The 15,813-nt window shown below is 47.4% G+C and overlaps 1 protein-coding gene and 1 non-coding gene across 7 annotated transcripts in view; both read right to left on the bottom strand.

The window, feature by feature from the left end:
• Window positions 1-6,284, bottom strand: part of USP4 (ubiquitin specific peptidase 4) — a 49,699-nt gene extending 43,415 nt beyond the window's left edge. For all 6 annotated transcript variants that reach the window (XR_009565696.2, XM_060307375.1, XM_030867087.2 and 3 more), the window contains exons 1-3: window positions 6,124-6,284; window positions 4,163-4,290; window positions 182-312 (exon numbers count right to left, since the gene is read on the bottom strand). Coding sequence is in view for 5 of the 6 variants with exons in the window: in XM_060307375.1 (XP_060163358.1) it covers window positions 182-312; window positions 4,163-4,290; window positions 6,124-6,224 (360 nt within the window). In the remaining variant the exon portion in view is untranslated. The remainder of the gene's footprint in view (window positions 1-181; window positions 313-4,162; window positions 4,291-6,123) is intronic.
• Window positions 6,285-12,930: 6,646 nt separating this feature from the next.
• On the bottom strand, window positions 12,931-13,003 carry TRNAG-UCC (transfer RNA glycine (anticodon UCC)). The gene has a single exon. It is a non-coding gene; the product is annotated as a tRNA-Gly (tRNA).
• Between the last annotated feature and the right edge of the window lie 2,810 nt (window positions 13,004-15,813).

Genomic DNA, 15,813 nt, shown 5'->3' with positions numbered 1-15,813 from the left:
CCTTCCAGAATGTGCTCTCACTGCACCACTGGACATATCCCAAGCCACTGGGCAGCTGTGATGTCTGGAGGCCTCCATTCAACTTCTTACGTATGGCCAGTACCCCAGGAAACCAACACTAGTCAGTGTCAGGGAGCACTCACAGACACTGACCAGCAGGTGTAACAATTCATGTACTCACTTTTCTGACAATGGGCTGCTGGCCTTCTACACAGCCATACCAGTTTAGTAACTTATTCCAGGCCTCAGCTGGGACCAATACATAGTCCAATTCATCAATTAAATGTTCTTTCAAGGTCTGACTCTCAGGATCTGAAAAAGGAAAACAGCACATAGCTCACTGCTTTTCTCCCCAGAAATGTTTGTTTTACATGATTCTTATGTACTTTTCAGAAACATGAAAAGCATTTATAGGAAGAAGTACAAAATTCCAAAATTCTGTCACTGGCCATAACATAGAGCAGACCTGGAGTCTTTTTTTTTTTTTTTTTTTTTTGGTGGTACGCGGGCCTCTCACTGTTGTGGCCTCTCCCATTGCGGAGCACAGGCTCCGGACGCGCAGGCTCAGCGCCCGTGGCTCACGGGCCCAGCCGCTCCGCGGCATGTGGGATCCTCCCGGACCAGGGCACAAACCCGCGGCCCCTGCATCGGCAGGTGGACTCTCAACCACTGCGCCACCAGGGAAGCCCCAGACCTGGAGTCTTTAGGCATGCTTTCTGAACATTTTATGAGGAACTTGTATTTCTTCCATAGTTGGAGGGAGAAGGAAAGAGAAAAGAGAAAAACTCCAATTTACACTTTCAAAGTGCTTCCAGATTCCACAATTAAAATTGTTTACTATGAATATTTAATGTAATATTCTGCTTAGTGAAACTGCATTAAGGTCAGATATCATCTTCCTTTGAAAGATTTACTAAGAAAGCAAAGAAACAAATCATTGAAGTTAAATATATTTTACCAAGAGTCATTTAGCATTCTTAGTTTTCAACACTCCAAGTGAAAACTCAGCTGGACATCGGCCATGTGGAGGGAGAACACCTTTAACATGTTAAGCATCCATCTTACACCCCACACGGAGGCAACATGACTGTGAGTCAGAAAAAGACATCCATGGTCTGAAACATACTCTCTCAATGGAGGACCAAGGGACTGGATCAAGGGAAGACTAATCATCTCCCATCAAGGAAGCCTCCCTGCTAATAAGCCTGTGCCCATCTACACCCACTACCGCAGTAGTGGAAGCCACTGTTCTCCAGACAAATGAAGCCATGAAGCCAGGGAAGCAAAAAGTACCCACAATGGTGCAACTCATCTGTAATTCAAGGCAGACAATGTTAAAAACAAAAACAAACAAAAAAACAACAAAACAAAACAAAAAACCAAAAATGGCATGCACAAGGTGACCAGGGCTTCCTATCACCTCTCCCACCAGTTTACACCCTACCCCATGAGGTCTTCTGCCCTTCCTCAGGGTGAGTTTCAGATCTGATCCATCTCTGCCTTTTTCATTTCCAAGGAAAAAGGAAAGGAACTAAACAGGCTTGGAGAACAGGAATACCAAGGTGAGAAGGATGAACGGAAAAACAAAATGTGGTATATACACACAGTGGGATATCATTCAGCCTTTAAAAAAAAGAAATTCTGACATGCCGTTAACATGGATAAACCTTGTGGACTTTATGCTAAATGAAATAAGCCAGTCACAGAAAAACAAACACTGTATGATTCCACTTACATTAGGTACCTAGAATAGTCAGACTCAAGAGACAGAAAGTAGAATGGTGGTTGCCAGGGGCTTGGGGGGAAAGGAGATTGGAAATACTATTTAATGAGTATGGAGTTTCAGTTTTGTGAGATAAAAAAGTTCTGGAGATGGGTTGTGCAACAATGTGAACATACTTTACACTATTGAACACTTAAAAATATGCAGATGGTAAATTTTATGTGTATTTTACCATAATTTAAAAGAAAAAAAAAAAGTGGCTCCTTCTCACTGATGAGCCAACCACATTCCACAGCAGCTCTGGCATGATTAATACTGACCGACCACCCCTTTTCTATTTAGCAACAGAAGGATGGCACAGGGATAGTACTTATCAGTCTACTTGAAACAAGAGCTTCTGAAAAAAACTGACACCTAAACTCCAAGGTTTTCTCTGATTTGCAAATTAAAACTCATAAAGGTTATTCACTTGTCTTACTTGGAGACATACACCTTCATTTCTAACACTAAGCACTATGCAGATCTGGCCACGCAGCAGCCAGAAACCTTTAAATGTGGGAAAGGAACCGAGAGCTTTTAGCATCATCAACCCCAAGTACATCAATTCTTACAAGGCTTTCTCCTCTGGGGCTCAGTGACAATTTTCTCAAAATGTCATTCTTATGACACTATAGGCAAACACAGGAACTTAACTGGAATTTTCAATGCAGTTCACTATTTTCACTTAAAACTGGATCAGTCCAAGGGCAGCATGCTAAAAATCACACATGAGTTTTACAAAAAGGATTTGGACTCTGCAAATTTCTCCAACAGAGGCAAATAAAGGCAAAAAAGGAGAGCACAGTTTGGTCTAAGCATTGGGACTCCAGATATACAGCAGGGACACAAATGGAAACAAGAGAGGGGTGCTCTGCAGACAACATTAGCAAGTTGCCCTTCCCCCTCCTTCCTACAAGTTCAAGAGCCCCTTCTAGGTCATTCCCATGACCGTAGGCGGAAGGCAGCCAGACTGGGACTGGCAGGTGACTGGAGAGCCCAAGAACTAAGAGGGTGGCCCTCACTGGCCAGAGATAGACCATTCCCACACTGTCAATGTTCCAGGGTCTGAACAGAATGTACTTCTCACTTCCCAAGCACACAACAAATGTTTTGAGCCTAAGCCAGGTGACATCAAATTGGAAGACCACAGAAGGAATGCTTGTCCTTAGCTGAAGGTCAGGCAAAATTACTTCAGAGGGTCCCTCCAGCTCTAGCATTCTCATCACCAATACTATTAAAAGCCTTAAGAATTCTCCTTTTCAAAAAAAAAGAGGGAAAAGGACAAAATGCAAACACAATGCAATGATCCTTTGGGGTAACTTCATGGTATACTGCCACCATCTGACTTACATCAATAAACAAAGCCTATGACATTACTGTCATTCAGACCTCCCCTAAAACAAGGTACATGCTGAAGCACTGATCATTTTTAAAAACACTCAGGTAGTGTTATGTACTTGAATCAAGCCTCAAAAGCCTCATGCACTGTCTGCCTTCCTTCTGCCCTGATTGTGGGCCCAGGCAACAGATCACCTCTGTCGTGGTTGCAAGGGAGTCTAAAGCCAGGCAGAACAAAGCCTAAGAAAGGCCAATTGCCATTTCTGTGCATCTAAAGGTGCAAGCCAAGCTCAGGTTTGTCATACATCACTTTTTCAGTCACTTCTTCCATTGGGAGCTGACTGTGATCATAACTCTACTAACCTTCCACCTCCCCTTATACTACTTCTATGACAAGCACGGCCATCACAGGAATGCTTGATGAATGTTGACAGGTCTACAATTTACTTCACTGCAAAGGTAATACAGAAAATTCTGGTTCCCAAATTTCAGATTCCAGATGCCGTTTCAAAATGATATCCTAGGGCTTCCCTGGTGGCGCAGTGGTTGAGAGTCCGCCTGCCGATGCAGGGGACATGGGTTCGTGCCCCGGTCCGGGAAGATCCCACATGCCGCAGAGCAGCTGGGCCTGTGAGCCATGGCCGCTGAGCCTGCGGGTCCGGAGCCTGTGCTCCGCAACGGGAGAGGCCGTAACAGTGAGAGGCCCGCGTACCGCCAAAAAAAAAAAAGATATCCTATTTCTTTCCATTCAATACACTAATCTAAAATCTGAAATCTCTAGCAGAACTAATTTGAAAAAAAAGAGAAAGAGACAGGCAGACAGAAATTTAAAATGCTAGAGGCACACTCTTACCAAGAGTAGTTAATTTAGGGAAAAAAAGCAGCTTAACTTCTCCATGAGGGTCTGCATAGACTTCTGCTATAGACAAAAGTCAAGGACACTTGTTTCTATCCCCTCACAGTAGCAAAGTCAGGTTCAAGATATCCATGTTACAGATAAACATGACCTCAGGCCACTACCCAGGTGGACATTTCAGTTAGATAAGCAACAGGATACTGCACCTGAAAAGAGTCCGGAGTTATCTATCGGGCCAGGAAACAGATTATGTTCACCCACACTGTACATATCCCAGCTGTCGAAGCCCACATACTTCTTCCACTGCTTGAACCACCGGCTGTCAATAAGATACCTAGAGACAGACAAAAATTTACCATACCAGGCAAGCTGAGCTTTTAGGTTCCTGCAGCTGCTCCCTCAATTTTTGTATGGTCCTTCCACTTGGGGAGCAAGCAACCCCCACTGAAAAACACACTTTGAAGAGCAGGAGCAGGACCAGGCCCTGCATGGCACAGTGAGCCTGGCCCAAGGCAGGCATCCATTAAGTGAAATGATTGTTGAAAGAATCCATAAATGAAAGGAAGGAAATGACTGGCTTCAAAATGCTTGTTTAAAGAAATTCTTTCTATGGGGAAAATCTTGTTTGCTAATGACCATGTCATTAATTTCATAATGATCTTTGTAGAGGTCCTTGTCCAGGCAGACAGTTTGGATACAGTGCTTTGCTTGATATGAAGAGCAGTAAAACAATTTTCTTTCTAAAAATGAGGTAATAACATCACACACTTCAGTTTTCCTCTGAGGACCAAACAAGATATCAAAAAATGTGTTTGCGTGTGTACATATATGTGTGTGTGTGTGTGTGTATATACACACACACATACATGTACACATATATACACGTACATATATACATATAATATTGTCTTGGTGTGTTTATCTTGTCAAAAAAGCATTAAGTTGATCTGGTTATATTTTAGAAGTATCACCATGCTGTTTTACAATTAAGACAGAAGATGGGGAAAACCTCTGTAGGGGAACAAAGCACAACAATTATATTGGTGAGTCCTTCAAATTTTACAACCAACACACTTCAGAGATCAGGCAGCTTCCCCAAGGCCACAAGGATCCATAAGTATATCCAAATCTCTAAAATGCTCTTTCCCCTCCAAACACTTTTAATGTGTGATTTTAGTCTACGTGAAACTTCTCTGCTTCTGCTGAGTATTTTTCATGTGCCACCACTACTCAGGATATCATCTAAAAGTACTTCTGCCTGCCCTGCCTTTCACAGCCTGGCTAGCTCAAGAACACTGTAAAGACTGAATTCTTCCTAATCTCAATGCTTCTCTTTCCTGCTCAATTCCTCTGTCACTATAAGGGGCATTATGACCACTACCATAGTTTCCTAAAGAGGGTTGATCAATCATATTCAATGCAAAGACAAGCCCCAGTTTTCTGCTCCCACACGATAATACCACCCAGGAATCTCTTCACTGGTGGAAGTCCTGTCCCTTCTACTAGACAATTTATTAAGAAAAACTTCCTGACTCAGACTTGCTCTTCTAAATCCTGGTCTTTTAATCCTCTTTTTAGTTAGGCTCTAGGCTACCTGCCTCTCCCACTCTGAAATGCTGCCGCCACAATTATTTTTGACATCTGCTACCAAAATAACCTGCGGCTCTCAGACATTTGCTCAGCCTCTGACCTTGACGTCCGTTCGGCAGTTTACAAGTATCTACTTCGGATCTACGCCTCAACCAACTGAAGGCAGGGGCGCCAAATATCGCTACCCTGGTTTTAATAGTAAGGAATCAGGGTCTGTGAGGTGTGGACGCCTTCGCCCAAAGTCACAAAGCGAGTCCTCAAAGGTAAAGACCTCTCCTCAACCTGAAGATCCCCGTGAGCATTCCGCTTCTGTCCATCCCGTAGCCCTAGCCTCCGCCGGATCCGCCCCGTGGGGCTCCGAATGGACCGGGACGACCCTCAGCTCCACCCACGCTTTCCCAGAGGTAATCTAGGGCTCCCTCCCCTAGAGGGAGGGGCGGGGTTCAAGCCACTCTCTCAGGGTCACTAACATCGCCCCCGCCTGGCCCCTGCCCAAGCCGGGAAAGAGGGGCCGGACCTGAGCGTCCGAGCGCCGGCCCCTGACCCTGTGGGGCGGAAAGGCGGGCCCAGCGCTCACCACTGCGCCCCTCGTTGGAGCGTGGTCCTCATTAAGGCCCCGAGCTCGGATTTCTGGGTCTCCGCATCCGGTCGCTCACAACAGCCCCCGCCTTCCGCCATCTCGTCCGTGTCTCCGGCCCTACCGGCCCGGACATCCGCCTCGCGCACAGCGTGCTGTGGTCCGCGCCCACGCACGCACGCACGCACGCACACGCGTATGTGCGCGCGCCCAAGCCCCTCCCTTCGCCGCGGCCCGCTGCGCCTGCCAGCCTCTGTCTTTCCAACACCCACGACGCGCCGCCCCTCTCCCGCCAGTGCGCGGTGGAGCCGGGAGGGGGGCCGGAAGGGAGGCCGTGCGGAGATGAAGTCGGCGCTTCCTCCGCCTGGCAGGTCTCGCCGCCTGGTGGCCGTCCGGCACCCCTTTCCCTGTCCAACCCGGTGATCTCAAGGAGTCAGACCGCAGGCCCCACGACCCTTCCGGCACCCCCTTCCGGCCAGCGGTGTTATCCTGGTCTTAAATAAACGCAGCGCCAGGTGCGAGAAGCCCTGGAACTAGATTTTCTTGTTTTCACTCCAGCCAGTCCACTTTCAGCAGAGACCTTAGGCAAGTCTTTAGCTGCCCAAACGTGGGCTCCAGGTCCCTGTACGGGAGACCCTACAGAGATTTTGGAGAGTGCCAGGTGCACCAGCGCTTTGGGACCGGGACTCGATGGTGTGGCCTAGTCATTAGCAATAGTGTCCGTCTGGACGCCAGAATCACCTGGCCCAGGCTGAATTCCACAAGCCCTCCACTGAGCTAGCTGCTTACTTTGTCAGGGAGGCAGGCAGCCACAGAGGGGCCATAGCAACGGGGGTGGGAGGAGAGGACTAGGTGTATTCTCCACATTAGATGTCCAGGCTGCTGATTTGTTGCTACAGCAAGATATAGTGTCCTCAACACCGTATGTTTCCCACTCGACCTTGCATACAAAAAACACAGCCCTCCTCCTGGAGGGGGAAGTACACCCAGAGCAAGGAGGAGACCAGGCAGCTGGCTTAGGTGAGTCTACCAGTTCCCACCCTCAGAGAAAAATAAGACCCAGTACCTGCCTTTATACGATCTAATAGAGGAGAGGGGATCTTCCACAAATAGCCCCAGTGCCAAGAAGTGCGTGATAAGCACCGTTACAGGCTATGAACCAAAGACTAGACCCAGAGCTGTGAAAGGGAGCCTTTGACTTAAGTACCTTTTGAGTGTGATTTCTTTTTTTTTTTTTTTTTGGTCTACGTTGGGTCTTCATTGCTGTGTGCAGGCATTCTCTAGTTGCGGAGAGCGGGGGCTACTCTTCGTTGAGGTGCACGGGCTTCTCATTGCGGTGGCTTCTCTTGTTGCAGAGCACAGGCTCTAGCCACGTGAGCTTCAGTAGTTGTGGCACACAGGCTCAGTAGCTGTGGCCCACGGACTTAGTTGCTCTGCGGCATGTGGGATCTTCCCAGACCAGGGCTCGAACCCATGTACCCTGCATTGGCAGGCTGATTCTTAACCACTGCCCCACCAGGGAAGTCCCAAGTGTGATCTTGAAGAAAGCATAGAAATGACGGTGCATGTTAAAGGAGAGGAGACTAGAGGCGTCAAAGAGAATTTCTGGAGCAAGCAAGAAAGGATTAAAGAGTGAAGATTAGGCCAGTTGAGCTGGGCACAGACTGAAAGGACCTGAGAGCTAAAGCTAGAAGGGAGGCCGGAGGGACCATATGTCCTGCCTTAAATGACGCACAGATATTGTAGGAGGTTGAAGAGCAGAGAGAAATAGCTGAGGGTGCTTTATGCCTACAGTGGTGCAGCCCAGAGACCTACTAGGAACCTTTGGAAAGGTGCCTATGAGGCAGGAGAGGAGAAACAGATGAGCCATGTTCAGTGTTGGGGGTGGAAGAGAGAGCTGGCCTGGTGAAGCTGTGGTAGGTCATTTGAACAGATTTACTATTTTTATGTTGGGTTTTGGCTAATTGAAATTAATTTGCACTCCTAGGACATCTATCACACACCATCTGGTAACAGAGGCCTTTTGGCAGTTGGGTAGATAGCAGGGGAAAGTGATTTGGAATTAAAACTGCCTTGAATAACCACATAGCAGTTAATCCCCTGTAGATAAGAGTTACCATCACGTGATAATTCTACATCTGGGGAGCCAACCCTGACACTCCAAGTGCCCTCCTGTGAAAGTTCTTTGAAATTGTTAAAAATGTTATCAAATGAGAAACACTGCCTTTAGTCCTATTTATGGAAGAAGAAAGTTGGGTTACTGACATGACTTCAGAACCTACATTACAATGTCTGCTTGCCTCTTCTTTTTTTAGCAGTTTCTCCTATACCATTTATGGCATGGGTCAGAGTCTTAAGGAAGTAGGACAGGTTGTCAGCACCACTAGAAAGAGGGACAAAACCTAATTATAAAAATGAAAACTTTGGAAAATCTTTTTAAGCCTGGATCTCTTCAGTGCTATTAAATAGCTGTAAAAATAGTACACTAATTATGGGTAGTCCCTAAAAATTTATATTAAAATTATCAAGTGCCAGTAGTTAAAATGCAAGGAATAATGTGAAACTTCATAATCAGATCGCCATTATTTCCAGTTTTAAAACGTTCTTAGTGAGTTTGATTATATGTTAAAAACTGAGAACTAGAAACAATGAACATCTGCCTGTGTGTTCCTGGTGTTGTGAGAGTGACCCGCGGATTTGGGAGGAAAGGAGTTGAGTGATTCAACTCAGGAGACACCCTGGCCCCAGGACTGTGATCTCTGTTGGACCATTTCCCCTAGGGAGAGGTATGGGCCTAGTAGGCCCCTCTCTTGGCCCTGCAACCAAACCCCAGAACTGAACAACTCACCTGTTGCCAAGGGAGCTTGGAGCACAACAGGAAGGAAAGCAGGAAGAGAGCTGGAGGCAACAGGTCTGGCTGATTGGTTACATACTACGATCTTGGACTGTGATGATCTATCTAATTGAGGGTTTGTAATGTCTGGGTGTGTGAACTTTAAGTTTTATTTGATTCCAAATCATAAAGTTCTTGCCTTGGCTGGTACTATGGCTTGCTCTAAACCTACCTGGAGTTGGCCCTCCCCAGTCACCCTTGGTCCACACTTGGCCGGCAATCATAGAGCATATGTGGCTGTATTCACAAATACTGGGCACCTTTTTTTTTTTTTTTTATCGGCTGCATTGGGTCTTCGTTGCTGCGTGTGGGCTTTCTCTAGTTGCGGTGAGCGGGGGCTACTCTTCGTTGCGGGGCGTGGGCTTCTCACTGCAGTGGCTTCTCTTGTTGCAGAGCACGGGCACTAGGCGCGTGGGCTTCAGTAGTTGCAGCACGTGGGCTCAGTAGTTGTGGCACACGGACCCTAGAGAGTGCGGGCTTCAGTAGTTGTGGCATGCGGGCTCAGTAGTTTTGGCCCTCAGGCTTAGTTGCTCCGCGGCATGTGGGATCTTCCCAGACCAGGGATCGAACCCGTGTCCCCTGCATTGGCACGAGGATTCTTAACCACTGCACCACCAGGGAAGTCCCTTGGGCACCTTTTGATTAGAGGTGGCATCAGGAGAGAAATACTTTTTTTTCCTTCTTGCCTGTGCTTCCTTACCTTGCCCAGGGGACTGTGAAAAAGTGAAAGCCTCTAGAGGTACATTTTAGAAGAATTAAATGTCTTATCAGTGACACTTTCACCTCTGTTACATAAGCGTTGGGTTACTGGGGAAGGTGACAGAGGCAAAAAACTGAATGAATCTCACAGAAAGGACGTGGGATCATTTTTCCCATGTTGGATATTCCATTCTGGTTATGCCACTGTCGGTAGCTAGCCCTGATTTGGTGGGGAAGGTGTTGTGTCCTGGGCCCATGTGTGGTCATGTCTCCTCTTCCTGCTCTAATTCTGTTACCATCAATGTCTTAACCTTAAATAAGCATTTAGATATTAATTGTATGTGTCATTTTCCCTTTGCACAGAGCAAATTCTCCATAAGCATTTCTTGGGTGAATGAATGAAAGAATTATCCAGAGAGTAGTCATTTTTTTCATTTGACTGATAATCTGTTATGTCCTCCCAGTCCCTACCGTCCAGGGGTTCCCAGCCAGTGAGGTTGGGGAAGATGTTTTCACATGTAATTATAGTGTGTTGTGTGATAAAAGTGCTAGAGGAACATGGAGGGTGATGCTGTAGACACTTTGCTAGGAAGGAAACATAAGCAACTGGTGTAGGAAGCAGAGGTATGCTTAACATTAAAGATGAAAAAAAAAAGATGAAAAAAATTAAAGACAAAAAAAAAAGGGAGGGATTTCCCTGGTGGTCCAGTAGTTAAGACTCTGCACTTCCAGTGCAGGGGGTGCGGGTTCGATCCCTAGTCGGGGAACTAAGATCCCACATGCTGCGCAGCGGTGAGGCCCAAAAAAAAAAACAAAACGGTACGCTTAACATCCCCCCTGACCTTTGAGGATGCATGATGAGTCTGCCAAGGAATCCTGAGGGGACCAGGGCTTCTTTAGATTCACACACATGTACACAGGTATAGCCACGTGCTGGGGACAGAGGAGGCTGGGGTAATAGGTGCTTCTTCTGCAGGGAGGCTCAGATTCCCTCCACTCGCCTCCCTGTGGAGTCAGGTAGCCTGCAGGACCGTAGGACACCACCCAAGGTGGGCTGCCCCTGCCCCTGGATACTGCCCCAACTCTGGGCATTTGGATTAAGTGAGCCTGTTCTGTGGTCTCCTACCTTGGCTTTGCTGGCCACGGCTACACTGGACCTGGGAAGGGTGCTGGGAGTGGGGTTTCTGTCTGCAGGATGAAGGATAGAAGGGCTACTGGGCCTCTGCCCAGCACATCACTGTCATGTCCTGTCAGTTTCAATGCTTCTGGATGCAACTAACAGAATACCCACCAGCAAGTGGCCCACCTAGTTAGTGATTTTATTTTTGTTTTTTCACGTGACAAGTCTGGATTTGAGTTCTTGGGTAGGTCAAAGCTGAAGGATGTCAGATCTCAAGTTGGCTTCTCTGTTACCCACAGGGCCAGTGCCCATGAGCCCTCACTCCTTGGGCAAGAACTTCTCTCATCTGAGCTCCTGCTTCCCAATCCAGCAGTGCCTGATGCCCAGTAACTTATTGACTATCTCCAGCTGGGCTTTATTTTAGTGCCAGCCCAGGTGTGTCACACCTCTATGAAAGCATGCTCATCTAGCCTATTTGGTGATTGTAATAACAAAAACCTGCCAAATTCAGAGTACTCTGACAGGGATCCCTGCCCATTCTTTAAAAATCCATGCTGTGGGGCTTCCCTGGTGGCACAGTGGTTGAGAGTCCGCCTGCTGATGCAGGGGTACACAGGTTCGTGCCCCGGTCCAGGAAGATCCCATATGCCGCGGAGCGGCTGGGCCCGTGAGCCATGGCCGCTGAGCCTGCGCGTCTGGAGCCTGTGCTCCGCAACGGGAGAGGCCACAACAGTGAGAGGCCCGCGTACAGCAAAAAAATTAAAAAAATAAATCCATGCTGTGGATGGATTTATTTCTCTTGTGGAAAGCTTTAGCAAGTATTTTTTACTCAATATTACCCCAAAGTTAAAACTTATGAGAAAAGGCTGATCAGGCCAGGAATGCCTCACTGAAAATAAGCTTATTTTAAATGTTGTTTGTGGAACTACATCGAGACAGAATGAGGAAGTCATGTGATAAAGAACTAATTGTGCAATAAGTGCCTGACCAAATGAATTTTATCAGATTTTCTTTCAGCTTTGTTGAGGTATAGTTGACAAATAAATTTTAGTGTGTACATTGTGATTTAATATACATATACATATTTTATCAGATTTAATGTTTAAAAAAAAATTTTAAACCAGCATTTCTGGAAGAACTGCTAAAATGGTGGCTTCTGAACCTACTGAGTAACAGCACGACCCATCCTCTTCTCAGAAGACCTGTGGCCTAAATGCTGCTGTTACTCCCAGATCAGGCAGTGTCCCGGAGGCACTGCTACCAAAGGCCAGGACCTCAGGCAGGTTCACTGGGATTCCTTCACTTTTACTTGTTAATTTGAGCTGCTGATTCACAGTGGGGTGGAGTGGGTGCAGGTCAGAGCCAGTAGCAGTTGCATGGTTGAATGAGAAAGAACGTGTGTGTGTTTTGGGGGAAGATGTCCAGTTTCTTGGGGAGGAAGATGAAGTGTTAACCGGCTTTAGTCTGAGTGTTCCTAGAAAAAGAGAGAGTTGAAAAGGACAGTTAAAGGAGGCATGCAGCTTCAAGTCTGAGGAGGAGTATTCACCAGCCAGCGTCAGCCACAATGGGGATCTCAGAATTTCCTTTCTCTTGCAGCCTAAGGCATAAACTGAAGAAGAAAAAAAAAAAAAAGTGGGTAAGGAGGGGTGAGTCACCAGGTAACCCAGAGGGGAAGAAGTTGGAGTCAGTTTGGAAAGCCCTGGATTCCCATCCCAGAGCCTAACCAGAGAGTGTGCCCCAGGCCACACTGACCCTTTACAGGAAAGGGGAGAGTTGGAACAGGAAGTCTCTCCTCATGGGTTCAGCTGTAGGACATTGAATAGGACCCTAAATCCCCAGGCTATCCACATCAGCATCTCTGGAGGGGGGCCGTGGACATAGCTTTTAACAAGCACCCAGGTGATTTTGGGGCACTGTGTATTAGCTCCCAGAATAGGACCTGGTAGATCTCGGGCACTGGCTGTTTGGTTACAGCTCTAGCTTCCCCCAGGACTGCACTTGCTGAGGACCCCTCAGTTCACAAGCACTCATCCCAGCTAACTATTCTTTTTATTTTTTTTATTTTGGCCACGCTGTGAGGCATGCGGGATCTTAGTTCCCTGACCAGGGATTGAACCTGTGCCCTCTGCAGTGGAAGTGCAGAATCCTAACCACTGGACCACCAGGGAAGTCCCCAGCTAACAATTCTTTATGAAATGTCCCTTCCCTCAGCTCTTTGACTCCATCCATCACTGTTCCAGCTGTGCCTCTCTGCCATCTGACCCAGAAACACTGTGAATTCATAGGCCTCAAGTTTAGGCCACCTGATCTTCTTCTTGTCACTCTCCCCAGGTGAGACCGTATCCTCTCCAATGGCTACTTACTGACCCCTTGACTAGACCTTTGTCTCCAACCCAAATTCCTTTTCTGAGCCTCTTGTAAGGCTCCAGATATCTGCTCCAGATATCTCCATCTGGATGTCTCATGCACCAAATCTGAATCTAAACACTTTTCTTCTCCCCACACCTGCTCCTCCTTGTAGTACCTGATTGTCAGTGATGCCACCTTTCCACCTCAGACCTTCACACACTGAACTCCCTGCCTGTCCACCCTCCATCAGCTTGTTCCTCAGCTAACTGCTTCTTAACCTCTCTTCAGCTTCACTGTCACTCCCTCCAAGAGACAATAGCGTGATCCTCCCCACTGGGCCAGGCCCTCTAGTTTATTCTCAAAGTACCCCATACTACTCTCATAGAACTAAATATGCATTTAGTAATTATAGAGTCTTTCTGCTTTCCTGAGGACTGTATCCTGGCACCCAGCAGAGTATATGGCACAGGGCTGAATGATGAGTGTTGCAATAAAGGAGCAAAGGGCTTTTAGAGAAGAGATGTGGGGTTTAAGGAGGTCAAAGATGGCCTAGGTATACCCAGATATACCCAGGTGAACAGGTTGTTAGTTTCCATTCCAGCAGTCAGATTTGGAGTCTACAAATAATCCTCAAAAATCCCTGGGGCTTCTCTGGTTGCACAGTGGTTGAGAGTCCGCCTGCCGATGCAGGGGACGTGGGTTCGTGCCCCGGTCTGGGAGGATCCCACATGCCGCGGAGCGGCTGGGCCCGTGAGCCATGGCCGCTGAGCCTGCGCGTCCGGAGCCTGTGCTCTGCAACGGGAGAGGCCATGGCAGTGAGAGGCCCGCGTACTGCAAAAAAAAAAAAAAATCCCTGATCCTGTTTTTTTGTTTGTTTTAAATTTTATTATTTTTTTTACTTTTGGCTGTCTTGGGTTTTCGTTGCTGCACGCGGGCTTTCTCTAGTTGCGGAGAGTGGGGGCTACTCTTCATTGTGGTGCGTGGGCTTCTCATTGCGGTGGCTTCTGTTGCAGAGCACAGGGTCTAGTTGCGCAGGCTTCAGTAGTTGCAGTGTGTGGGCTCAGTAGTTGCAGCGTGCAGGCTCAATAGTTGTGGCACACGGGCCTAGTTGCTCCATGGCATGTGGGATCTTCCCAGACCAAGGATCGAACCTGTGTCCCCTGCCTTGACAGGCAGATTCTTAACCACTGTGCCACCAGGGAAGTCCCCCTGACCCTGTTTTGAGTGGAAAGTTATTCTCTTTATATTAATTGACAAACACTGGCTGATTCATGCTATACACAAGGCCCTATGGACCCTGAGGAGATGACCAGCCCCTTTCCACCTCCCAGACTTTCACCCTCTGGGGAAGCAGACCAGTCACTCACAGATGTAATCAAGACTTTTGGTTCTGAGAGGAGCACAGATAGAGTGGGGTCTCAATGGGGAACAGAGCTCTGTCTTGTTACCTCAGAGGGGACTCAAAAGCGAGGTGGAGAGGCCTTGCAGCCAGAGGGAGGTGGGCCTGTTTTGATGATGGAGAGAGAGGGAGCCAGAACAAATACAGCCCTTAATGACCTAAGGGCAGGCAGAGGGGGAGGGCAGCAGCAAAGATGCCTGCTTAGGGTTAGAAGAAAAGTTCTTGAGAGTTGGTTAAGACACAGAAGGGACTTGAGCCACCAATTTGAGCATAAACATTGGGACCCCAAAACCTCTGGACCTTGTTCTGGACTGATAACACATATCTGGGTGCTTGTCTGTCCCAACAGAAGCTTCATTGCATACAAGCCCTGCAGAGTCCCTTGTATTGTGATAGGAAGTGCCTCTAGGTCTGTCTCAAGAGATTACTGACAACAGGAACAACAGATGGAGAAGTTGGACCTGAGCCATACCTGAGAAGCAGCTGGCCTCCAAGATACACGCCTATCCTAAGCCTGACCATGCAATTGCAACTGCAAGGCATGGTCAGAACAACCAGTTGTATACTCTTCTGAGTACCTGAGAGGCAGCAGCCAGTAAGCGCAGCATCAGAGCAGATAGAAGCACTGGATAGCGCTATGCAAAGAAGATCTAGCAAAGTAATGGGGAAAGAGTTATGTTGCATAAGCTGCCAACTGTGCAAAGTGGGCTTGTATGGCCCTAACACTTGAGGAGGCTGTTACCAAGTAAGGACTTGCTGCCCAACACACATAGAAGCCAATACTATGGCACCCACTTTTGAGCAAAGAGCTTTATTGTGAGGTTGACTGGCAAGGAGACAGGAGGCAAGGCTCTCAAATTTATCTCCCTAATCTGGGGTTTGGTCAAACTTTTTTGAGTTAGGGGAGGATGGGTTCATAGGTGGAAGCACTGGTGGGGCAGGTTTTGACTGGAGGGCTTTGGAACTTGGCCATTTATGGTTAAGGTATGGTAAAGGGGACTTCAGCACTGGGTCTTCCTGGAAAATGGATCTTTCACTTCTGAAAGGGTTCCAGCATTCAGGTTCTGGTCACATCTGGGTTCTTTTGGTTCTATGTGGGGGAGGAGGGGTGGAGGTGGAAAACCTTGGTTCCAGGCATTATTAGAATTCAAAATTTCTCCTCTGCTGCATGACTTGCGGTTTTGTTCTGCTATCTCTGAAGAACAACTCAGTATCTTGTTATCAACAGAG

Source organism: Globicephala melas, chromosome 11, assembly GCF_963455315.2.
Source record: "Globicephala melas chromosome 11, mGloMel1.2, whole genome shotgun sequence".
NCBI classification, from domain to species: domain Eukaryota; kingdom Metazoa; phylum Chordata; class Mammalia; order Artiodactyla; family Delphinidae; genus Globicephala; species Globicephala melas.
Note: the sequence above shows the minus strand (reverse complement) of the source record. Positions and strands in the feature narration are given on the sequence as shown.